We start from the raw sequence: 26,789 nt of genomic DNA, 5'->3' as shown, positions 1-26,789 counted from the left end.
ACCTTTATATGACATACATTAACGTGTGTAAATGAAATCATTACATGGAAATGAGACCTTTGTTGTTAAATCACTAAAATCACCCCATTGTGTTGAAGACAACGGCTAGCGGCTGTCACGCGAAGCTATTGAGTTAGTTAGTGCATGTGTTCGCTGATTCCATAATTATAGTGGTAGCAGACAGCAATCCGCAACGGCACTGTAATTACTAAATTGCTATAATATATAGAAAGTTACATCGTAGTTACTTGCCTATGAAAACCCGCTTGTAGTTACTTAATTTAAAGGGCTTTTAATCAAGGGTCTCCATGGTGGTTTGTATGGAACAGTGCTGATTAGAAGGTATTAATTAACAGTAGCGGGGACGCGCTCCGAGTACGAGCATCAAAGCGAGCTCTTGATCAGTATTGAGCAGATACTGTAATTGAGTCGTGAAAATTAACGTAACGAGCCGACCACAGCTGAAACATCGTCACTCTCAGTGATACGAGTCGTATTGTCTATGAAAGATTTAATCGCCGCGCCTAATGATCGGTTAATAGCGTGCTGTTTGAATGGTGTCAGCTTTATATAGCGCACGATGAAATATGCGTTTCGTTTTACTCGCACTAAGTATTAACTGAGATTGAATGTGATTGGAGTGTGGCTAAAACAACTGTGTGTGTATGTACTCCACATTGTAATGGGATACTCGGATTAACAACTAACATTAATTGCTTTGAAAGTAAAGTTTGTAATTATGCATCCCTCGGCATCCATTTAGTTAGTGTAACAGTTGAATAATATTTCTAAAGTTGTGTCGTAGCGCCAGATTAAAACCGAATGACAACAAAATAATGTTTAATCCTTGACTTTTTAATTTTATGACTTCACTATCTCCATAGCTAATTATAACATCACTTCCGTATAATTTTTATAGTGTCTAGCTCCGAGTTTTCTGCGGTTTTGTTTTATGGGAGCCATTTTGGCTGTAAAACAAGAGGTATTATTAAATACATTATATCTTATCATCCAGGATATTCACTATTATGCTGTGAAATTTAGGTATTCGAAAATGGTTACATACACACAAACAAGAAAAAAACATTTATTGCCAACCCTAACTGTAGGCAAAGTAAGCGATTATTTATCAATAAATTAAAGAAAAAGCAATTGCTGACATACAACAGTAATCCCAAATATTATACATACAAGATAAAATTTCATCACCTGTGACAAATAGTTAAAGCTCTGTGAGCACAATTTAGGAACCAAAGTGAAGGACGAATTTCGGTGTTGCTTAAAATTAAATCCATCATTTGACCGAAGTCTCGCGGTGACGAGATGTAGAGGCGTTGTTGTCCAGAAATACTCCGTGAACGGCTCGACTGGCTATTTTTGTCGTCCGACATCGACAGGTATGCGTATGCGTAACGAACGTAACACTTCAGACAATACACTGACTATGGTGCTAAGCGCCAGACGTGTTTACAGAGCTCGTTAACGCTGGTGCAGCCGCAGACATTAGTCAAAGCACAACACTAAACATTTATTCGCCACGCACTACACTTTGCTATTTTTGTGCATCGTAAATTTTATAGGGGTTATCGGCTATGTGGTAACTGTTTAGCTGATGTAAATTTTATGTACGCACACTTTTCCTGTAATTTTTACGACATTATTGCGGTCAAATTACGCGTTGGATGGCACAATAAAATGAAATCGTTCCAGCCGCCTCGCTGCCGATGCCGGTGGTATTATTTTATTTTCGTCACGTCGCAATCCTATTTGATGGTTGTTTGTCGAGGGCTGTATTCGACAAAGGAGTTAGCGTGGTCCTGTCGGCCGACTTGTCAGGATTATCCGGATAATGCCGCAGCGTTTCCGTCGCTTCCTCTGATGCCTCTTATCGGCGCTCGAAGAAAGCTGCGCCTCTCTCTGTAAATAATATCCGTTCAATAACATTGTATTATTAACATTTGATCTCGCGACACTCACACTCATGCTCATTTCCTCACTTATACATTTTGTTATTATATCATTCATATTCATATCTGTTCATTATTATGACAAAGTTCCATTCAGTAGTTCTATAATAAATTGGCCCTCGTGATGCATAGTAATAACTTATGCTCGTTAAGCAGATAGCGAATTGGGTTTAAAGTTCGCTAATGGCTCATTACTATCGAAAGATGGATTCATCGCTTCGTAAGCTAACACAGATGACTTACAAATTGCCCCTACAGTTATATTCCCAGTATTCCTACACCCGATATATTTGCCGCCAATAACATGAAAATAAGTCATGAAGCACTCGTGAGCGGCTCATCTAATATATCACCAGTTAATTTAACACGGGAATGTACAAAGTAATCTATTTGTAAGGGTAAAACGCAAATTTTCTTATATCTCTGCAATTTTCGTGAACATCAAAGTAAAAGGAATGTTTCTTTTATGGAGATACGATGTGCTAACGACATGTGGTTTTATTTTAAGATAAAAGCACCTAAAATTAGCTATTGCTTTGGTTTTTCAGCTTCTCCATAATCTTTCAACGGTTTAAACTATCCTCCTTATATTACGAGAGACGTGGCAATTAGCAAGTTACACTGAGTAATCCCCTAGATGTGAGGATTACCGCAATGAAGGTTTTCATTAGAGAGAGAGAGCGGCGGGACGAAATAAAAAGAGATGTAATTTCCTTCTCATGTCGAAACCGCGTTAATACGACTGAGGGTCGACGAAATCCTTTCTGGCCATCAAATTAGTCTACCTCCACGGCTTCACTACGGGTTCTCGATTGAGGATGTCATTAGGAAAATGTTTTAATATTAGAGTGGCTTACATAGTCCTCGGCTTATTTGGAGAGACGTATACAAACATGAATAGTAGGAAATAATTCGGAGTAAACAATGAAGGCAAATAAATCAATCATTCTGTCTTGGAACGAAATTCGTTTTATTTGTAACATCGGAGGGCTCGTAGAAACACGAGTATTTTTGGTAGTGGCTCGCCTCGCCACTTTGGGATCCGCTTGTAGGGATTAGCAGATTATGTTTGCCTTAAATACAAAGCCGGTAACTACCTTTCCGTTAGAGGAGAGGTGGGCTCCTGTCAGACGTGTCTTTGTCGCTTTCCATTTTATATTCGTTTGTGTCACACGACACTTCTGCCAAATTCGAACCGCTCTTTGAGTGACACAAGATGAGTTAAGTCATTTGACATGAATGCTTCTACGGTCTAGCAATATTTACTTAATGCTATTTTACTACTATTCGGCATATTATAGACTGAAGACATTATCATGACAATATTGGTTACTAATAGCGTATTATGATGTAGATATTCATATCTATTCAGCCGTCGTCGCCTGTCCCAACACAATGGATCGTTACAGATGTCGGCCGACATTTCCGCATGTATATAGCACACTTTTAATATAGGATCTTCCATTATTCTTTTTCTGAATGTTTGCTCGGCGCAGCTGTCGACACTGACTTCTGGCTGTTCTTCGAAAAGATAGTAGCTGTGTTCCCCAAATGTGGACAACCCACTTAATCCAGATGAATATAAATTTCCGTATTCATGTGTAAACAAGATATTCTTCTATTCGGTAATAATAGTTGGCATCCTTTTCAGAATCGTATACAAAGCAAAAGCATTTTATTTTCCCAACAACTGTGCTCAGATAGGAGCGGTTAAACTCTGTTTCTGTATACGAAAGAAGAAAATTGAAAACAAAGTTTGTGGTTTGTTTCGCAATCCAGCACGCGTGGAAAAATGCTATAACTAGCAATATAGCTTTAGTTAGCTTGCATAGTGCGACCGCGCGCCGCGCTTTTTACCGGCTTTGTCTTTCATACTGTCGGAAGCAAATCTCATTTGTCTTTGTCGCGCACTGGAAGACTCGACTTGCGCTCCGATGCTTACATTTTCAGCCGTAATTATGAAATGACCGAAGTTCTAATTATTTTGGGATTTCAACGAAAACATGATAGATGCTATATGTTCATATGTGGCTCCCTGTCAGCGTGTCACATGGACGTAACTTACATATCTTCGTTGTGTTGAAAATGTTAATGTGAAGTGCTAAGTGAAGTGAAAAACGATATATTTGAACATTTATTTAAAGTAAATAAGGAATGAAATGTCAATAATTTAAAGCGTACGTGAATGTAATTTTCCGTATAGTTTCGTGTTTTTGTGTCCATGTTTCGCAGAGATACGATTAGCACAAAAACAACGAGCAATTTTCTACTGTTTTCACGCTCTGTCATGAATTTGTTTTTTATTTTGTGTTATTTTTCTACCTCTTAACGATACTCTTCTAAAATGTAAAAATGAAAAATTGTGCATGTCAAAACATTAAGCCCAAATAGCCTGGTGACGTCAAGTGAATGCCAGTCTTTAGTGTGAATATTTAAAAGAAGATAGTGACCGAGCGATGCGCTTGCTAAAAACCTTTTTAAAAACTAATGATTTACTGCAATCTATCTTTAGGTACTCGGGTCCCGGGCTGACGTTGGTGGTATCGATCGATCAGCAGAAACATCACGTTTTTGTTCGATAAATAATGATCGTGGCTCTTTGATTTACGTTAATGCGGGGCACATTTAAACGATTCTCCAATGATTAGGGTGCTCATAAAAAGTATTGTTTAGTCTGGACAGCCCGCAGCACACACGATATCGTTATTAGAAACTAGATACTTACATTCTAACGCAACATTTTTGTGCTCGGAATTTAGATCGGCAACGAGATAATGTGTAACGACTGTAATATATTTGGGAAGGTTGGCAGTATTGTTGTTAAACGTTAGCTAATTCAACGCGTGGCGTCGGGGGCGAGTGGTGTGTTGTTGGCATTCGGGCGGTGAATGAACCGCTGGGAGAGCTCGCTCGCCGCGTGTACATGTTCACAGGGAAGTGGCGTATTGCCAATCCGCGCTCGAATATCCTACGGGAACCGTTATCGTCACACTTCGCCTGTACTACTAGCTAATGGACAATAACATTTGTCAACATTTTGCAGCGATGCGCTCCGCAAACGTTGATAACGTCATATTTGTGCAGAGGAGCACGGAGCTTTTGGCCATGCCATGAATTCTCCCGCAATATGATTTATAGAATATATGGTTATTATTTTCTTAAATAAAATTGGAAGTGATTTCGTTTCGTAATAAATGTGTTACACATTAATTACATAAGATTAACGATCACTTGGTTTCTCTTTACCTCAATGAAAATAAAATGTGAGTTTTACAACATATTGATGAGGATTAGGATTAGTGAATTAATGCTCATTTATATTTATGTAGATATTTCTAAAATTCAACGATAATGACCGCAGGAATAGCTCGAATTTAAAACGTGTGGAGATGGCTTTTTGCCAGAAGGAAAACATTTTTGAGTCAGACATGTAGGTAAACATTAGTGGCTTGACACTATCATAATAGTTTCTGTTTGCATAAGTTGTCACGTTGCGGTAATTGTATTCATCGCCAATTTACACATATAATCTGTAATTGCAGCGGACTAGATGTGATTAGTGCGCCATGTATGGGAGTGGTTGTTGGCAATTAGTTCCAAGTTATTTACAATTCATTGTGGCATAAAGTGCTATGAAATTAGAATGACAGTATAATAAAGCGAATGGCTAATAAACAGAGTTGTATCGACAAGGTGTAGTGTGGCTGGTTGCCAGCCTCGACTCTGTATCTTGATTAAACGCACGTTTGCCGTAAACCCTCGCCTCGCCGCCGAGCAGTCTGACTGAAGGTAAACCTCTTCCCTTTATGGGTAACTACGGTAAACGCATGCAAATCGAATTTTTATCAGTGTTGTTTCATTAAACTGGTTCAGCAAAGACAAACAACATTACGGCACGTTATGTAACAATGTATCATGTATCGGTATCGCGATCGGCATGTGGAGATCGTTTGATGTCAATTACACGTGAACGCGGCGGGCCTAATGCCGATTATCCAATATTATCAGGCGAAACGCTGGCGCTCGGCGTGCCAACATCGGCGCGTATTGTTGTTGAATCAAAGTAATTTATGCCCCGATACATGGCAGGTTAATCTGTTCAATAGAATATGAACACCGCTACGGGATTATGAATACTAAGCAAGCTTGACAAGATGGGAGCGTGAGAATTTATTGGAAAGCTAGGGATTGAGTTCCGATGCAGCGATCGACTATCGGGAGCAGTGAGCGTGGTCGTTGCCGACCTATCTGTGACTTCATGCTTCGCTTCACGCGGCTCTTCAGCGAACATTCTGTTCTGTCTCTACCAAGATTTATATTCCAGTGGCAGGAAATATTTGCGTCCATTTTAACTCCTATCCTAGCTTTGAGCTTATTTTTAAATCGACCTTTGATCTCTTCTTAGCTGAGGGTGCTGTCTCTACACCTTTTAAGGTAACTTTGAAACGTTAAAGTTGTTACTAAACTATGTTGCATCTTCAATAAAAAAACTTGAACGTTCTCAGACTTCTGTGGATCGCGTTTCAAGTTTTAACAAAGTACTACGCTCTTTATAATTTAGTTTGTTCAAGATTTTAAACTAGCGTGTAGTTCCTGAAACATAATAAGTTGTTCAGGGAAGCAAACTTTATTGCAATAAGTAGGTAACTTAACTGTTCATTTACACGGGCGTGAAGTCACAAATACGTAGAAAATATATACACAAAGAAATCGGAAATTATTTTTGTTGAAACTGTTAAAAATGTCGAGTTCAAACAAGAATCAAGAGTTCCTAAAATAAATGAATTCCTTAAAATGTTCACCACTCGAAAAACACATATTTCTGTTCTAAAATTGCATACTCAAAGATCATTATCGTTTGTCCCCAGGTGTGGTCTACATGCTGACTTCACGGAACTGACTGCGTGTGTGGGCGGGGAGCTGGACCGGCACGAGGGATCCGCAGTGCATCGCCGGTACTTCTACATCACGCTGCTGCGGGAACCGGTGTCCAGGTGAGACAAGTTCCTAGAAGAAAATAAAACGAATATGGCTATAAAAATATACAGAGCTTTTCTGTTTAGTCTTTTTTGGTTAAGGTCTGATTAATCTTCAAAACATGCTGCAGGTCTACTCTCAAGATTAAACGGCAGCGTTTAAGTTAATAAGCATCAATTTTATATCTCAGTATAGTGGCTGTGCCAGTTATAGTGTGCAGTGAGCTTGATTCTATTCTCATAATTACATTAGTGTTGAACGCGTAGCCTTAAATTGGATCGGTTCACGGTGCTAGCTTAAACCTGCGAATAATGTTCCATATACCCGGTTTAGCTTACTTAATTACACTATACTTGCTTATGTGCAGCCTTTAATAGCACATATTTTACTTTAAGCTGCTGTAAACGTGTAATTGCGTTTAATGCAAAACCATAAATTCGCCGTTAAAATTCTCCTGATTTTTTTCTTGGTATACATTTTTAGAAATCCTGTATATAGGAATGTTTTGGACGAAAATGCTAAAGGTCTTCATATATGGAAGGTTGCCGCAGAATATTTATCACGAGTGTAAAAGAATACGTGATATTCTCGGTTACGATGTTTTGTTTGCGTATGTTGACCTCCTTTACCTCATCAGGGGGTCTGGCACGAGCCTTGGCTTGAAGAAAAAAACATTTCTTAGGAAACGTGGTTCCAAAATCAGCACAGGTGGCCACGTTCAATTTTTTCATATAAAATTTATTGAAGGCGAAACGCACGTAATCGTAAACGTGCCTACCTCCCAGTCCATCACATCAGGAATGACTGTACAAATCGTTTGTTAGCAATGATTCCCCCGGGCTTCCTCTCTATATTGAGTTTGTAGAGGCATAAAATTGGAATTCTTAGTCTTTACGAAGTCATTTTCGTGTGTGCCATTTCTGAGAACCATCTACGAGTAAATGTAACCATATGGGAAATATTGATTATTGTCTTGGAATAATGTAGATGTTTATAATGGGAAAAGTTACCTTTGTTGCTTATCGAATCATCAGATATTGTTTTAGAGACCTCATCAAAGTCTCTGGGCTGATACTTTTGCTATAGTAATAGTGGCTGTAGCAATAAAATCTCATTAGACTCAGACACGTTTGTCTAATAGCAGAGAATGAGCCGTACATCAATAAAGTTTTACTGACAGGTAAAAAGGGGAGTCACACAGCCCATTAAATGCTAGTTTCCCTTGGGTCGTAATTTAGCTAGCTTCATAATAAGCTGTGTTCGAAAGCTGTCACCGACCCTCGTCAATATTTTCGTTCAGTAAGCGCTTACATCATTGGACAATATTTTTATTCAGTACACGTAAAAAAATAAATGATATTTTTATTAGACTAGCTTGATCTACTTCGTAATATAATAAGTCGATATCGAATTTTTCCAAATGTGTGCCTTTTTTGTTGGAGTTATTAAATTGCCTATGTTGACTCTAGATGATTATAATATCATCCCAAATTCATAATGGTCTGCTGTAATCATGTCTGTGGCCCCAAATTTGTTCCATTATGTTTGTGATAGTCATTAGATCTTGTAGGCGGGTTTTAATTTCATAGTTTCTCTACATAATCGATTCTATCATTTCGAGCCATAGTATACTAATTTGATAGACGGAGCAATTAGGGCATTATTGACTATTTTGTGTTGAATTTATGAATTAACTGTCGAAATACTTATTTTTTGGGGTCAACTTCGATTGGCAACCTTCGATCGTTGGCCTTAGTAATGTTAATAGCGCTTATTTTATATTCACATTATTCGTATATAATTGCTATCTGTTACTTTGGAGGAAAGAGGCAAAGGTTTTTTATTTTTTGCTTTATTTATGTATTGTTTTGTCCAGGTACTTGTCGGAGTACAGGCACGTGAAACGCGGCGCCACGTGGAAGGGATCGCGGCACTGGTGTCAAGGAAGAACTGCTACAGGTAAATAAATTACTAAATTGTTTAGGGACATGAGTATAATCTCGTGTAATTGTCGTGAAACGTACTGTTAATGAAGACAGAGAGAGAAAACATTCTATAGATATAGATTAAGCGAATACTGCGCGTAGATACTAACACGTTTAAAAAAACTTATGTTACAGTTTCTTTTTATCCTTTTGTCCTATTCTGGAGTAGTCCCAACATGTATATTTCGAAATACAAATATGTATAATAAACAACAGTATCCTGTCTTGCACATGCAATAAAAATATTTGTTTAGTACATACGGCCATCGAACGATACGATAACTACAACAGCAGACGATTGCTCAATTACTTCAACTGTACCGTCTTGAAGTACATTGATACACAAAGACTGTCTCATTGAAAAATGATTGGTTTCCACATAAATTCATATACATCCTTTTATTCTTTTATTGGAGTTAGGGCATAACAATGAGAGGTCGCTTCAATAAGTGTTGAGGATGCATCAATGCACGCTCCAAGTTCAGCCAGTTGACTTCTGATTTAGCACCCACGATGCAATGAGTAAGTGCGGATGAGTAACGTGTGAAGGGCGATTACCTTATTAATTCATATGATATCTACTACTTGACTATGTATGGGTAGGTGTATCAGTAATTCTGCTTAACATTAGAACTTAAGCGCCATGATCACGGATAAACTCCGTTCCTCAGTTCATCCGTGATCATGGCGCTTGCATTAGTGCCGAAATATCGGAAACTCATAGACATTATCCATAAATAAACATGGTAAATATCCCGTCTTTAGTTCTAATATTAGTGTTAGTGACCATGTCAGTTTAAAAACTTATAATTCTATTTAAGTTTACAATGATTTCACTTGGCTATTGGCAGCTTGGTTGTCTAACCAAATGCGTTGAATGTTCGTGATCGTTATCAGTGTCTGACAATAATCTCCAAAATATCACCTAAAATAAGGACATAAATCAAATTCCAAATACTTGTCTAGTTAAAATACTACGTAACTACCGCTGCGTTTCTGCATTGGAGCGATTGGAGGGTACCTTTTCTAGGTAACCCCTGAATGTAAATTCACCGCAAGCTCCATTAGATAGGTGTCGCTAAAACGACAGTCTGGTACATTTTTCCACTTGAACTAAAAGCGTTCATCATTCAATGAAGGTTTTATCGCGTGGAACGGTGGAACCACAGGCCAACCGTAAGAAATAGCTATGATAAATGTTCTAGATAATTCTACAACTATTCCAGTTTTACCTACTTTGTCTTCGAATATGTATTTTGTCATAGAATAATAATCATATTATTCATTTTTATCCGTGGAATGGGTCTGCGTTTAAAATGGTGGTAGATTAGCTACGACAAAATATGCCATAATTGCACTTTTTGAAGAGTTCTTGTTCCGAGATTACGATATTGCAAACCTTTTAATATTTAATTACATCTCTCCTGTATAAACAAACAAACGAGTTATTATGCAGATTATATAGGTTTAATATTATAATATAGTTAATCATTCTCTATTTATGAATGTGTTCGTTCTACCGCTTCATACATATTCTCTGTAATATTGTAGTTACAATAAATTACAGCAGTTTATGGCCCGGTGTGTCCTGTATTAAATTAAACCTATTATTACATAGATCATGTTTCTATCGTTATACTTCAACCGTTTATAATCTATTTTATCGTTCTTGCGATCTGTCAAAGTACTAGCAATTACCGTCCAGACGCATTATGATCAAATTGAGCTTAAGATAAGAATTACCATTAAGGCCTCAATATAATACTGATCGATTTGTTCCGAGCTGTGTTTTTAAAGCAAAACGATATCGATATTTATGGTATCTATACCGCTGTAATACGGATAGCAATTCGTATTCCACTACCGAAAAGGTCGAATCAACTCGAAAACACTTTAATAACCAATCTCAAAAAGGAAGAACTTCTCAATTCGGGCGTGTGTATTTTCTCCTCAGAGATACTCATTTCCGCGTTTGTATAAAATGGTTCATATTTATAAATAAACATGTTATATTTTTCTAAAAATATTGTCTATATTAGTGGGATCCATATGGCCCCATATGTGCTATTCTTTTGATCTCCAAGGCCCTTTGAACGCGTTTATCGAAAAATCTCTTAGTAAACATTTTCTTACCTTTTCTTTCGGCTGGCGTGTTACAGGGTGATCATTTTTAATTACCCTCCCCATATCTTCACACTCTGGCAACTCTGAAGCGAAATTTTAAGCTGTGTCAACACTGATACGTTTTGGGGTAGATGTAATGTATTAAGTTTAGGAGGGTATCGTACATGGCAAATTGGAAGCAAAGATCAGAAAGGTTGACCCTCAGTAATGTGGGATTAGTGGTCTACGAGTCCGAGCCAATCTAAGTGGTGCTCATGTTTTAAAATAAACAAGTTGAAGAGTCCTTAGACGTTCAGTGTTCTGAAAAATCCTTCACGCATAAAAAGAAAAAATTCAATGCCCCTTCAGTAGCGACCAGTAAATTAGGAATATACCCGAGTTTTTCTTACGTCTATAAATTAAATGAAACAGTTCCGATGCGTGATACGAATACTTTCACACAAACACAAATGTTGTAAGATATTGCGTGATATTGTTGCTGATACAAAAATGGCTGGGAATATAGAAGGTGTCAGCTATTTGTCTTCAATTTCATGAGATTTGAGGACAAACTCGTTATGTCTGAGGGTTTACCGCGAAGACGATAAAAACATCTATATGGATCTTTTTCTTATTATTACACAATTTGCATTAACGATCGAGTATCACACATATGTTTCAGTTAAAACTGTCCACAGAGAGTCGTCGTGATTTTTAAAGTGTTTAATTTAAGTCAATAGTGCGAACCACAGCTATCCATCTCGATTTCGATTAAATTCGGTAAATGGAGTCGGACGTGTTTTATTAAGCTTGTTAAAAAGTTGTTTTTGGTAGTTCCAAACTGACTGCGTATTATTTTGTAACAGCATGATACTGAACAAATGATAAATACGTATAATAAATGTGTTGTGAATGAACACGGAGAAAGCAAACATGCGTGACTGCGATCGATTCCCTCAGAATTAAAGCATCAGCTCTAGACATTAACATTAATTAAAATGATAAACAATAAAAATATTGCGTGCGAGAATTCATCGTCAGTTAGCCATTTTGTTTCCCTTTCTGTATAAGAATATTTTTTAATCGCAAACTTTGATATATTGATATTTTGTTTCATAAAAATGTTGCCATTAACTTTGGTTTCTTTGAACCCTTGTTGATGTTGGGAACTTTTTAACTAAGTTTTTATGTTAGAAGTTTTTATACGATACTATATTTTTGATGCCAGTTGTTCGTCAAGCCTTTATTTTTAAAAGTTTTTATTTGTTATCTACGAAATGTGTATCTATATCAATTTTTATAATCAAGCCAGGCTTGAGTGGTTTGTGCACTTTTGCGAACAAAATATTTTACTTAGAACATTTTTTTTTGTATAATTTTGAATTAAATTATGAGAGAGACATTATAATGATCACTAAGAATAGAGTTCACCTTTACTGGCTGCTTGTCGTAAATCTTAATTGGAGATACCCATGAGATACCTTACTAATTAGTAGTTATAAGTATCCAACACTAATTATATTTTCAAAAGCAGTGTACAATGAAAATGAAAACACTTAATTTTGACTCTTATATCGAGTCTTTGTAGTCAGTTATTTGAATGTCTTTTTTGTTCTCAGCTGCTGAAGTGCCAGCTTGTTACTCCGGAGACTCTTGGCGTGGTGTGACTCTGGAAGAGTTCATGTCTTGTCCCTGGAACCTGGCAAACAATCGGCAGACTCGTATGTTGGCTGACCTGGCGCTGGTGGGCTGCTACAACGGAACCCTTAAGCACCGCACAGCAGAGACCGACAGAGTCCTCCTCGCGTCTGCTAAAAGAAATCTTGCTGCAATGGCGTATTTTGGACTTACAGAATATCAGAAGGTTAGTATTGATACATCTTATAAACTTAACCTATAATTCTTACTCAACATCTTAAAGCTCTACGTAAAAGAAGATTTAAATGTAATTGACGATCAACGCAAAAGTAATATATTATTTTTGTTTCCAAATCATTTGGATTACACGTAATGATTATATCAAATGGAAGGCAGTAGAAAAACGTTAAATTTATGAGTCCTATGGCCATAGTTTAATAAATAACCGATTAATAACGGATCGACCAAATCGTACAGAAGTAATTATAACGTAGCACGAAGCCGAAGTTATCGCAGCTACGATCACTTGTACTGCCAATACGTTGGTTACAAATGATAACTAATTGCTAAATTTTGTCCAATACCTATCCGCGTATCGATAATCACGATCTATAAATCCGATTGGATTTGTTCACTGTTTGCTTTACACTTCGGAAAACGTTTAAAGCTTTAGTTACTCCGATTAAGCGTCCTTAGGATTGGATTCGGAAACATTTAGATAAAATTCCTAATGTTTCTGCGCCAATACTCGGTGTTATTTTAGGGAGGATTGTTACAGCTACCCTGTTCAATGTTCAGGAACGTGTGAATGACTGATTTATGGGACAGTCCGTTTTATATATTTAAATGTGTGTAAGCTGCTTCTTGTTAAAAGAAATCTGTACCAGACTCGTATATCTACAAAGTTTGAATAAAGTCGAGCAAGCAAAATGTTGTAATTAACACATTTTAAGATGCGTTTAAAGATGAACACTAACTTATTTAGTGTTAATTTAGTAGCCTTGATGTTGATTTACAATGTAGCTCAGGTTGTATTTAGCTGATGTAGGCCTGAAATTGCAATTTAGAATTCGTGGAGCAGCCATCTCATCTTACGAGAGATCGCTCTTAACTCATTGATTATTTAACTTACCTTCACCCTGTACCTTCGTACCTTCCTCTTAGTAGTTGCCTAAGTGTCTATCTCCACGTTTTCGACGAAATCCACTCATGCATTAATCAATAATTTAAGGGAGGACGCATTTAGACCTCCGTTGTCTACGAACCACGTAAACGCTGACTGGACAGACTTTGAAATATTTCTTGCTTCTTGTAGAAAATCTTGCCTCAAGTAATTGATTCCCAATTTGTATTTTTATAGCTACTATCTACTAAAGCTTCACTCGAAAACTTGAATGAGTTGGATCTTGGGAATCGTTCCATTTATCGATAAGATGTAGGTCCCCAGCATATTTATCTAGAACGAACGGGTCAACAATAAGTCTGTCGTCCTTGCCCTGTAGAATACGTAGATATATATTTCTACCCGATCGCTAACGTAATTCTCGCGAATTTATTCCCAACGCTTACTTATCACCCTTTGTGATCAATACAATATAGAAATCTATAATTCTTTCCCGAGAGTGTTAATACTTTTAAGGATTGCGAAATGGTAATGGCCGTCTTCATTCGATTTGATCTTCTTCGTGAAATGGTCACAATATCCATTCTGTTGTGCATATACGTTGGCACCGACGTCGTTCGCTCCACTGAACTTTCTACGTATGTAAAATGCAAAACTCTAACACTAATGTAACTACAAAGTGCAGTGTGGATTTTACCTGAAAAGTTGGGATGTGTGCTCCACAACGCGTTAGTGCTCACAAAGGAGCTGACAGAGATGTACTAAACTTATTTCGCGCTGTGGCTGATGGATTAACTCTGTCGTAAACTTGAATGACTTATAATAAGTACGGCTTCATTTCGCGTCCTACATACGGTTGGTTTAAAGTATGTGTTTGTTGTGGTTGTGATTCATAGTCTGTATCTGTATTGTTTTGCTTCGTCGTCTGCTATTGTATCATTTCGATTGCCAAATACGGCTAATCGTTACTTGGCTTACATTATAGTACCATTTGGTTTACCTTATAATAATACAGTTATAATTTGGTTTACAATTTTCCTACTGAGTACACATCTTGTTAAGCCTACTCACAAGGGAGTAATGTTTCATACATATGCTTTACTGGACTCCGGCAACAATGTCACAGAAATGGAAATGCAGTGTATGCAGAACGCAAATCCCATGTGTTATGCCTCCGGTATTACTTATTCCTTGTCCAGTGACCCCGCAAAGATAAGCTGGGCCATTATTTGCACTTGAATCATTGTCGTATCTGCAACGCCATTTGTCGCCGCAACGTCCCGACCCAACCCACACTCTGGTCTTTGTTCAAATGAATATTCATTGCTCATCTATAAACAGTATGGCTTAACTGAACTTTTTTACTAAAGCGGTAAAGCCAATATACTTTTTTTGTTTTGGTTTAAGCTCTGTGGTGTTTGGTTTTAGGATTCAGTTTGCATTGTGTGTATGTGTGGGGAACTTTTCTTCTATGATTTTTTTAATGGTGCTAGATGTATTCGTGAACTAATCTTGGGCAAGGATGTTCTTGGAGTTTGTGAATAACAAATTCGTTTCTGTTAATTCTTGTGCGATAGTTACTGGACTCGTAGCTGTCCAATAGGTACGCGACGTGTTTTAAAATTCCCCAGTTATTCCGATTTTCATTTCACCGTTAGCTTTAATTTCACAGAAAGTAAACATGTTCAATTATAGCAATCATAACAAACATTACATAACACTGTTCACATGATAGCTCAATTCAAACTCTACCTAGAAGCTCACGGTTTATTAGCCTATAAATACTTTCGTCGATATTCATGAAGCTGAACTAGCTTGTTAGGCACCTGACATTTTCTTGCTTGAAACTTGCACTGTAGGTGTGAACCGACTTACTTACGTACCAGCCCGAGGCGTGACTATGGTTTATGTAAGGAGTTATGTTAAACGCTGGTTTTCATGGAAACTAGGTTGCACCGCCACTGAACCGCACATAATGTAACTACCTACAAGTGACGTCACTACTTAGTACCTTAACGTGTATGCAACATTTAAACACGTCCCCTAACTTATTACGGCGTAGATAAATTTTTATGCACACCGGTTTTATCATTTTTATGTGAGTTTGTAAAAGTAGGAAGTTTTAAAATGATTTTGTGTTTGTAAAATTTGTTGCCGCACACGAATTATGTTTTAAATACGTTATTACGTTGCATAGTCAGTCGGGATTGTTGGTGCTTGCTTTTTCAGGGTAGACAGAATTTGTTCTTAAATCTCGCAAGTGGACATCAATAATCCCTAGAATATATAATATACTTCGAAGGATAATCAACCGGACAGATAATTTAATTTATTGTCTTCAGAATAAATACCTGTCACGTCAAAAGAATATGACTATCCCGCTCAACCAGCATAAGTGTGAGCGAGAGATCTGATAAAAATGACTTATGACAGTTCGCACGTTTCTAATGGCCCAACTATAGTTAAGGTTAAGTAAAGCTTTTTGTGGACTCATTAGCCACAGCAAATGAAGAAAATGACAATAAATTTGACGGTCAACGTCATCGTATTTTAATATAGGCACCGTAAGTACAAGTTAATGGCGGGCAGCTAATCAATCTTACTGTCAAGCTGAGCTGAAACCTGTCACCCGCCGTGAGGTAATGCCTTCCCAAGGAACAATTAACCGCGATATTATGACGACTGGTTATGAGAATAACCCTTCATTTGGGCTATTTTTATACCCTCGTGCAGCGAAAGGGTTAACTCAAGTGGCGGGTGACAAGGTTCATTGGTTGTCGGAAATGAGGTGTTAATAGATTCCTTTTAGTACTTGTCATGTGGTAGGGTTTATTACCCATTCGTGGTGGGGTTGCTATGTATGTAGGTACCGTCAAAGTTCTTTTGAAACGATAAAGTTAATGTGTAGCTACTAGAGTATAGTTTTGTTCGTACTATGTATTCTAGTCATTCTTTTTTTTAAGATTCTTGACACAGGCACTTCTATCTACCGATAGTTTCGATTAATGAACGGCCATCTTATAAATTGCTTTCATTCAACCAACAGATTGCCGCCATTTTGCGAGTAGAGATAATCTTTGACCCTCATGTAACTTACCTTTTTATCCTTACACTCCACAGACCCTGTGCTAGCAAACTGCTTTAAAAATGTATAAAATCCATGGATAGTTTTAATTTCGTAAAAGCAACCGACGCTTGTGTTTTAAGCGAACGTAAAGTAGAATACTTTAGCGTTTACTTTCTCATGAATATTTCACACTAGTGCTTTCCCCATGCCTTTGCTTGCGGTGCCGGGATAAAAGTACTTTTATACCATACTTACCTACTTGCTAAGCTAAGTAAAGTAAAGTGAGCTTTTTGTGTATAAACAAACGTCGATTTCAGTTTTTATTTACGTTTATCCTTATTATAACAGCCGTTGTTGCTTCGTTCAGCTATGATTTCTTCTGCATCTAAAGTATTCGCCAAAAATCGGTTTCGCGATTTACATAGGCGGCAAATTATATCAAGCAAACTAATTTAGCCATTTCAATATTAATTAGTATTAATGCTTAAATTAGGATTTGGTTAGGTAACGTAACATCTGCTGTATAAATTCATACATAACAGAATTTTAATTTATAATTTCCACTCTTACTCGATTAATAAAAATAAGGTTAAATAATAATGCAATTAAAGTCGTGCATAACACGACATACATGACTAATTCGCTACTAATTTATCAACACTCCTGCACTAGATCGTTGCTGTAATGCAAATATTTATGCAACGACCGCAAATTAAATATTAATGTTATACACTGTCGTCTCCACTTATGAAGTATATGGGGATATATTATATTTAATGAATACTGAAATGTAAATTATTCATTAATTCGCCAATATTCATTGATTAGATATCATCTATTTCGGTGGCTGCAATTTGAATGTAGAGGTCAAAGATTTTATTTCCGAATATCAGAAAGTTTATTTTTTATCCGGTGGTGAAAATTTTATGTATCGTTTAACTACAAAGTCTAGAAAGCATACAAGGAAGGAATGATGTTCCGGACAATTTATTGGTTCATAAATGTTCTATAGCAGTCAAAAGAAATTTACGTCGGAAAGTAGAAAACATTAAAAGGTGGATCGAAAGATTGAAAAGAAATCTTCAATTACATTTTAAAATGGCGGATGTTTGTTTATGACGTTACACAACGCATTGTGGTCACGAACAGAGTTAGAACAACACGCCATTTTCGAACTATAATACTGTTTCATAACAAACTAATGCACGGATAGACGATTTAACTTCAAATATTTGTAAAGATGATCCGAACAAACTGCCGATGTTGATCTACGTTTACATTTTGCTTTTTCAAAGAGCTGCAAATATTAGCATCTTTTTGGAACGCTGACAGAAAGAGGGAAGCCAAAAACATTGGACGTGACGTACTTTTTACAAGCTTTTTATGTAGCAGTTTATTTGAGGATTTTGCTTGTCCAATAAAAAACGTAAATAACAAGTAATCCGATTTCTTCGTTAAGTAAAATCTACGTTTTAATTGGCCAGGTGCAGTGACAGACGACAAGGAAATAAACAATAGGTTTATTTCTTGTTTAAGAAATCCTTTCAGTAAAGATTTTCTTGCTGAGCTTAACATTGAACGCCCTACTGTACGCTCTGGTGATCGGATGAGAATAACTGTTCTCTGACAGATGCCAAGGGGTTGCTTAAGGTTTTGTTTATCCAGCAAAAGGGTGCGTCAAGCCATCTGCACCCTAATTGTGTAAGGCACTCGTAATTACAGTCCTTTTCAATTTGATGATCCATCAAGCTGATTGGTGGGGTTTTGACAAATAGATCAAGACTCCTATTAAGGATGGTGGTATAGATTGTTATATATTTGTGTTTAACGAAGCGTTCTGGTTTTGTGCAGATATCTCAGTACGTGTTCGAGGAGACGTTCAACCTGCTGTTCGCGGTGCCGTTCACACAACACAACGCGACGGTGTCGGGCGCCACCCTGGCCGCGCTGTCGCCTTCTCAAATCGCACACATCAAGCGACTTAACTCACTCGACCTCGAACTCTACGAGTTTGCCAAGAACCTCATGTTTAAAAGGTATGTTTACTTTAATTAACAAAGGCAAGTGTGTAAAGGACAAAACAAATAGATGCTCTACGTCTCAATTTACTTTTGTCTACTCGGCGACTGCGATTTGCCAACGTAAACGACGCCCCGCTCCGACCCGGTCATATCAAAAGTAAACGTATCGTCTCTTTTCTATTTTCTCCGTTCAGTGTGAAGCCCGCAATTTCTTTGCGATTTCCAATCGTGGATCCAGTTTTACATAAAATCCAAATTTTCATCGCACCAATCTCGGCTCAGCAATAGCAATCGCAATCCAATTTCAAAGAGGATAGCGTCATAACACTAAGCTCGCCCTCCTACTATATTTGTATCGCATTGATGGCACAAAAACCGTTATTTGTTAACGTTTTTAGTAGTTCGACACCCAGCGTCGGAATAAAACGAAATTCCTTATAAACCCGAATGCTTTCGAGTCTCGGCGAATGCGTGACCGAATTTTTTACATTTACACAAACCAAATGTTATCAAGTAAAGATCGGCTGTTTTACGTCTCGCACGGCTCACTAATAATGTGGTTTATCGACGTGAAAGGTTTTAGGGCTTCCATATCGGAGGTGATAACAAAACCCTTTTGTTCGGGATGCCGACGCGTGCCGTGTTCGTACGTAATTACGCACTTCGTAAAATATAATATCAGATTTTATTTACTCCAGTAATAAATATTTGAAAATGTAACACAAAATGTGTACGCATAAATCGAATTTTGTGTTGAAATTCACGCGTGGCCAGATTTAGTGCGCATACGATACATACTTGTGCGGCGACCTCGGCGTGTCGCCGTGACCCCGAGGATATAAGTTGAGAAACGTCGCTTTAGATTGGGTTTCTAATCTAAAGGGATCTGCGCCCTTTATAACGCACGTTTGCGGTGCCTACGTTTGATTCGATAGAATTTCTTTTATTTCTCCACTATGGCCCGATACCACGGGAACAGCGAAAGTTGGATAACTGTGCCAAAGTAATTTTGTCTCGGGGAGAATTTTAGCCGTACTCGGTTTGCGTACGTTTATACGAATTTAAGGAATTCAGGGTATGTTTGTGTTGTTAATTGAGCTGTATAATGCTTTGTGATTGCCGGAGCAATTATATTTGCACATGTAATATGTAGCGGCACGATTAGAGCGTTGTAAGGGTTCCGAGCGTGTGTACACCTGCGCTCGTACATTCTGTACAACGGTATGACCTAATTACTTGTGTGCAGATTCGAAGCATTGAAGAAACGAGACACGGACTTCGAGTACCGGTGGCGGCATTTGGGGGAAGTGGCACGCAGCGGCGTCACCGAGTTCGACTGGGACAGCAATTTGGAAGACGCCACGACCGAGAAGTCCAAAGGCAAGTAACTTGCCTCGCCCGCAGGTGGCGCCAGTGACGTCTCCACCCTAGTGCATACACTAGTCATAGATAACCACACAAATTGAATAAAGAATTTATTTTTTATTCACAGGTCTCGTTGTGACCTTGTAAATACTATTAGAACGCGTTAAGTACATTTCTCAGAGCGATCGTGAACGAAATCAATTTAAATCGCGCTGTACAAATAACTTTATTTTATTAATCGTCGTGCATTTATAGTAAAAATATTCTAAATTAGAATTTTTATTAATTTTTATCTTTGGCAATGTTTTATTTTTATTTGTAAAATGCGCTCTAAATCCATCCCTTATAGAGTTAAAACTATACATAATTACATACAATATATTATAAATATATCTGTAGTAGGAATGTAATGTTGTTCTATATTGTTGAATGAATGTTGACGTTTGATAGATACAGGGTAGGTAATGCATCTAGGTTGAACCCAACGAAGTGTAGCCTTTAGTGTAATCGTTACTAGTAATTTCCAGTGAAAATTGTGACAGAGCTCCAACTTGGAAGTATTCATGCGGCCGGGATTTAAATATAATGAATCAATGTCGTCAGCAATGGCTATCCGATCGTACTGGAAATAGTTTGAAAGTAAAGTGAAATAGAACGAGGGACATTAATTCTTCGAAGTAGGAGTTGTGAAAGGACTCCGAGGTAAGCGGTTATGGCCGGGACGTGGACTGGCGATGACGTCCGAATTTATTTCCCAACCAGCTTTTCTCATTTATCGAGAGAACAGGATGCGGTCAATTGCGATTGTTTGTGATTGAATCGAAACGGGTGATTGATCGTGTCGGCTGTATTGTGGGAGAATCGAGAGCGGGACCGACCCCGGGGCCCGGCCGTTCTTACGAACGAGCAGCTAATTGTGTTACTTATCAATTGAATTATGTCGTGTTCCTATGTCGCTAACGATACATTTCATTATATTGTCATTAACACAAGTTATTGTTGTTGCTGACAAATTAATTCTAGCATTGTTCCTAATTCATAAAATGCTTATTTGTTTAGTAAAAGTATGTATAAATCATGTATTTATCAATGGTTGTTATTAAGGCAGCTTGTCCACTGTTCAGCCGTCCGTGTACCTCGGAGCCCAGCTTATCAATAGCACGTATAATAAGAAAACGAATGAAATTGCTCAGGATACCTCAAAAGTGTGGAATAATTTATACGAGTAGTTATTTTCTGGTGTAATTGCGCTATTACTCACGGATCGAACAATATTGTAGGCCGGAGTAGGTATTCGCTGAACGCTCTCGATATGAATGGCCCGGGACCGAGTATCGATAACATCGGGGTAATATTTAATTTTGCTTTCTGTTCACTATCGATATCGTTAGTGTAGCAGCCCGGCCCGGTGAGCGGAACAAAGGGAATAAGTCTATTAATACGTAATGTACAGTCGACTTCAAAAGACAAAGGTACGAAATTGTATGCACCGCAAATATTAATACATTTGCCATTCTCGAGGGTTGATGGTGTCTCGAGTGCACTCAGTGCTCTAGTGGCTCTATATTTAGTACCGTTACTGTACCTAGCGAATTGTAAAAGCATTTGCATAAGTGCATTCAATAGTCGAGTCCTTTTTCTATTCTATTCGTTTTGTATGAATCGGTAAACAATCAAAATTCTCATTAAATTTTTAACCAAAGAACAAAAATGAGTGCTATGTATGTTTGTTCTCATATTGAGTTAAGTTTGAGGTTAAGTTTTATGTTAGGGGTCTTTTTATTTGGTTTAAGGTTTGATTAAAAACAACAGATAATTGGAAAAAGTGAGTTAAAAATGGTTTGTTTTTGATTAAACTCAAGGCCAATGGGACAATTTACTCATAAGTCCGAAGTACTGTGTAACTATGCAGCTGTAAATATTACGATTGTGTTCCATGTGTTGTCTATTAGTTAGTTACTTTATGTATAATTTTATTTACTATTTTTATAATAACTATCGTGAGACATACTAAATTAACTAAAAGTCACGGTTTACTCGCGTAAATTAATCGAGAAAAGCTCTACTAGTTTCGAGTCACTGAGGGACTCTCCATTAATTTACGTGAGTAAACCGCGATTTTTAGTTAACGTTATCTATTCTTTGTATACAGCTAATAAGTACCTACGTGATAAGTTCAGCTCTTTTTTATTTTTATATTTATTTTAGTTTCATTTTGTTTTATATCTGTTTGAGTTCAGATAACTATTATACCAATTGGTATGATTGCGGGGTATGAAAATAAAAAATCTCTTTAGTCCGTCATTTAGGTAATGAAAAAATATTAGACACGTATTTTTTATGTTGTAAATAAAACGATTTAAAGTCTAGGAGTGGGAGCAAATACGCCCTTACTACGTGAAAACGTACCTAGCAGTAACGTCACGCGATATTTCAAATTAATATTTCTTCGTAGTATTTGTTTTCCTAAGAAAATAAAAAATACGTGTCTAATGTTTTAAAATAATCTACAAGACGGACACTAAAATAAAAATTAGTCATCTACCCTATCATTATAATCAATTGCGTGATTATTTTTATATACGAACAAACATCACCTATGTCTAGTACCTCGAAGCTCTATGGTTTTGACTTGTATAATTTAATTGTAGCTCACTTTAGTTGTGAACATTTCACTAGTAGAATGTGTAAACAATGAATGTCTGTCGAAAACAATTTTAGCACAAACAATGCCATTTTCAATTCTCATAGAGAAACAAAAGAAATAAAGGCTTACTACTATTTTACACGAAGCCGATGTACCTACTGTATTGAAATCGAAATATAGCATTCAAACATGTATAGCGAAAGTAAACTGCAACAAACAAGTCTATACCGAACTGTTTGCATTTATTCTTAGTACGAGTGCATTTCGTATTCCTCCCCCAATGCGCCATTCTAAACTCTACGCCGACGCAACAAAGTTTAAAGTGAAGATTCCACTTTGAAAGTGTAAGGGAATTGTGTATCAAAGCGAATTTTGTTTTTTAAAGTATTCCAAACTGTCGTACCGACTCACGACACACTTTACGAACATTTTTTCCCCTAACGTCTGCTTGTAACTTGTCTGTTATATTCACGAAGTAATTTACGGCGCCATCTTTCTTTTTTATATTCCATATTTGCTGCATTTAAGTACAATTTTTATTATTTGCGATGTATAAATCAATGCACTTGAACCTTTTTTTTACCTGTTTATTTCAGTTTACTAATTTAATTTAACTTTCATTATTTTGAAACGTGTACGTATTTGTAAATCTTATTAAAATGAAATTGTATAAAACGTTGTATCCAGTTGAAATGTTCCCTGTATTTGCAATGGTGCAGGCTGTATGTAGTCGTGTATATAATTTGTAAAGTGAATATGTTCTGAAGCCGGCTCCAATTAACGTGGCGGAGTGTGAATGCTCCGGCGCGAGCGATTGATACGCCGGCTCTTGACAATAACGTTTATAGGTCACTTCAATTTAGTCCTTTATACTGAATTGTACGCAAGCAGTGTGCATGGAGCTATTTCTTTATACGTAGATAAAAAGACATTTTACGAATTACTTTGTAGCTGTACGCGCCGACACTCGATCTGTCCAACTGTTATGTAGATCGATGCGAACAATATCCGCGAGTAATGCTTTGACAGATCACGCTGTCGGCGACTGTACAATTTTATTTATCTCATTAACTTGAGAGCTATCTCAATATCGATGTTACTCTCATAATTAGTTTATCGAATTAGTAGTAAGTATTGATAAAGTATGTATATTTTTCTGTGTGTAAAAATAACGCTAAGCCCTGTGATATAAAAAAAAATATTGCACCCAATGTTTTGCAGTAATATCCTTGTTTCAAATTTAAAGGAAAGCGTTTTACTTTGGAAATGCCTTGATACTTTGTATGCTTTACGAGTGTATATAGTAAATTCTTAGTAAGTATATTGGTCTAAGTGACGTGGATAACTTATAAACGATGGGTGCATAAGCCATAAGATAAGTTAGCCATAATAATGATAATAATCCTGATCACCACTACATCAGGCTTATTGGCTGCTAATAGTTCTGGCGGTGATGGTAGACCTGTCCTAGTACAATATCATATGATTAATGCTAACCGATATCGACAATAATGATTGAAAACGTTACTGCTGTGCTCTCAGCCAATTTTTGACAATGGTACACTCCATATCTCTTTCTGCTACCTTCCCTATGTAAACGCCGGGTCCTTGAGGACTATGGCAGTCCATTCTAAAGGTACGATGCTCCATCGATCAGGTCTACCATCAATTAGCCATGTAGTACATGTGAACCCATTGTGGTGTCATGATAATAAACTAGAATCCTTCAAGTTATGTATCGTATGTACCATAGCACACCACCGGTACACTTCGCGTTGTCTTGTACCAAAATTTAGCGTTTAGTTGTTTTTTTAAGTTCCCGACTGAACCAAAATATAGTACTTTATATTGTGTTAACGATCACCGAGTAATAAAAACAAGAGAAACTACTGTTTGGTTTTATTTCAACAGCGTGCGTCGCTTCAAGTTAACGACTAGCGCTCACCTCGGGATTTATAGGCGTGTCTAATGCACTACTACATCGGAATGTACGAAAACCACATCACTCATATCAGATAAGCTCTTAATTAACTAAATAATGCGCAGAAAAAATGTTGATTAAATAACTTGAGCAGCTAAATCCAATTAAGGTTGAGTGGTACGTACAAAAACTTGTATCTGAAATGGAGCTTATTTTTCTAAATATGTCCGTATAAGGAGAGAGTGGTGTGTAGTGTGTAGCCGGCGTAGTCGAGCTGCGACGTGCAGGAAGCTCGAATGGTCGAATTTGCATTTATGTCATTAGGCTGCATCCGTCGCCGGCCGGCGTCCGACCGTTCGGGAGCCATGTGACCATCCCAATACACCCCGCTGGGCTTGTCTTATGTCATTTACTACACAATAGCTCTCATGCATCAACGATTCTATCACAACGCGATCTATTGAACTACTATATTATTGCTAAAATAGAGAAACAACTCAGCCCGCGGCATTCTCCGCGGATATCCTCATTTTTCCTGCGTCATCGAGAATTTCGCGAGATTCCCTTCGTAGGGCTTACTTTCGTTACATAAATAACTCTCGTGTTTTTGCATGAGTCAACTTACTAAATAACTTTACAAAGGGTAGGATGTGGGTACATTTTCATAGCATCAAGCATTTGTATGAAAGTGTAAGTAGAGGTATATATTAAACGTACAAATAATTTTCGCTAGGTATTATGTCTCATGTGACCGGAGAAGACTGGAACCAGGGAAGCGAACAACCAACCTGACAAGCCGAATTCACAGTTCCATGACATTACAGAACAATACAAAATGATTATGCAGAAATACATATATCAATAAAACTAACTGAAGAGCCCGCGTCGTAACTGATCATTGAATGTAGAATTATTGGCGAATATGGGTCAGTCGGGGGGCTCGACCAATCGTGTCTAGTGCCGGCTGCGAGAGATACGATCAATTTAAATAATGCAGGCACGTGTGGAGTGGTTCAGTTACTTTTATTAATATATTCGCGAGTTGTAGCCTCCCGCCTCCTGCCTCCGTCACGCCGGACTCCCTTAGGAGTTACCAGGGATGTAGGTTAAGAGAACCTTGACTGGTCGCCCGTTCAGGGACGAGGGTACCATAAATAGACAATATATTTTCAATTTATTGACCAACCCCGTCTGGGTAATATAAATAGGATGGGTATAATTTAGTACCGCGACTTTCTCTCGAGGGATCGCTAGAGTTGGATCATTTGTTACATTAAATTACGATGGCATTTAAGATGAAGATAATTGGTAAAAAATTCGAGTAATTTTTCTACACAAGAATTCCAAGTCTATCGTTACAGTATAAAGGCAACAATGTGCAACAATGTACAGACACATAAAACACGTAAATAAAAGAATAAACGGACAAATAGCCACTTGTAATATCAAATTCGATGCGTCTCCATACGTCAGATAAGATCGCGGGCCGCATAATAAAACGATTGCGTTTCCAGTAAGTGGTGTTTGGTCGCTCTTACGGTGCATTAAGATGCACCCGGGGACGTTTCCCGACCGTCTTGGGTTACATTGACAGATTTCCAAAGAAACATATCGAAACGTTTCAAAGAAACCTAGAAATAGCAGCCGAATTTATAATTCCAGTATTTTTTATGTGTTCAATGAAATACTACTTTGTCTGTCGCTTTGGGAATTATATTTATGGCTCTGTTTGCTGTTACGTTGATGTGTTTATTATATCAAATGTACTCTTGAGATGAAGTCATAGTCATTTGTATTTATTCACCGCGGCTCGTAATCGTTATTATCTAATTTTTTTACCGAGCGGTTTGGATGGGGAGAATTGTATATTTTCGGGGTATAAATGAAAACTTCTTGGACAAACGTTATGTAACTGAACATCAGTGGAAGAGGAGGGCGGAGGCAGAACCAAACTACTCCCAAAGTTTAGACACAA

The 26,789-nt window shown here is 37.5% G+C and overlaps 1 protein-coding gene across 5 annotated transcripts in view; it reads left to right on the top strand.

Moving 5' to 3' along the window:
• LOC118262238 (heparan-sulfate 6-O-sulfotransferase 2) overlaps positions 1-26,789 on the top strand; it is a 70,051-nt gene that overhangs the window by 34,916 nt on the left and 8,346 nt on the right. The window contains exons 4-8 of one of the 5 annotated variants that reach the window (XR_007705809.1): positions 6,836-6,961; positions 8,821-8,903; positions 12,652-12,896; positions 18,712-18,896; positions 20,128-24,550. Coding sequence is in view for 3 of the 5 variants with exons in the window: in XM_050697630.1 (XP_050553587.1) it covers positions 6,836-6,961; positions 8,821-8,903; positions 12,652-12,896; positions 18,712-18,896; positions 20,128-20,269 (781 nt within the window). In the remaining 2 variants the exon portion in view is untranslated. Of the gene's footprint in view, positions 1-6,835; positions 6,962-8,820; positions 8,904-12,651; positions 12,897-18,711; positions 18,897-20,127; positions 24,783-26,789 lie in introns of those variants that run through there. The other 4 variants (XR_007705810.1, XM_050697630.1, XM_050697629.1 and 1 more) reach the window with 4 other exon arrangements.

This window comes from Spodoptera frugiperda, chromosome 12, assembly GCF_023101765.2.
Source record: "Spodoptera frugiperda isolate SF20-4 chromosome 12, AGI-APGP_CSIRO_Sfru_2.0, whole genome shotgun sequence".
Taxonomy (NCBI): Eukaryota; Metazoa; Arthropoda; class Insecta; order Lepidoptera; family Noctuidae; genus Spodoptera; species Spodoptera frugiperda.
Note: the sequence above shows the minus strand (reverse complement) of the source record. Positions and strands in the feature narration are given on the sequence as shown.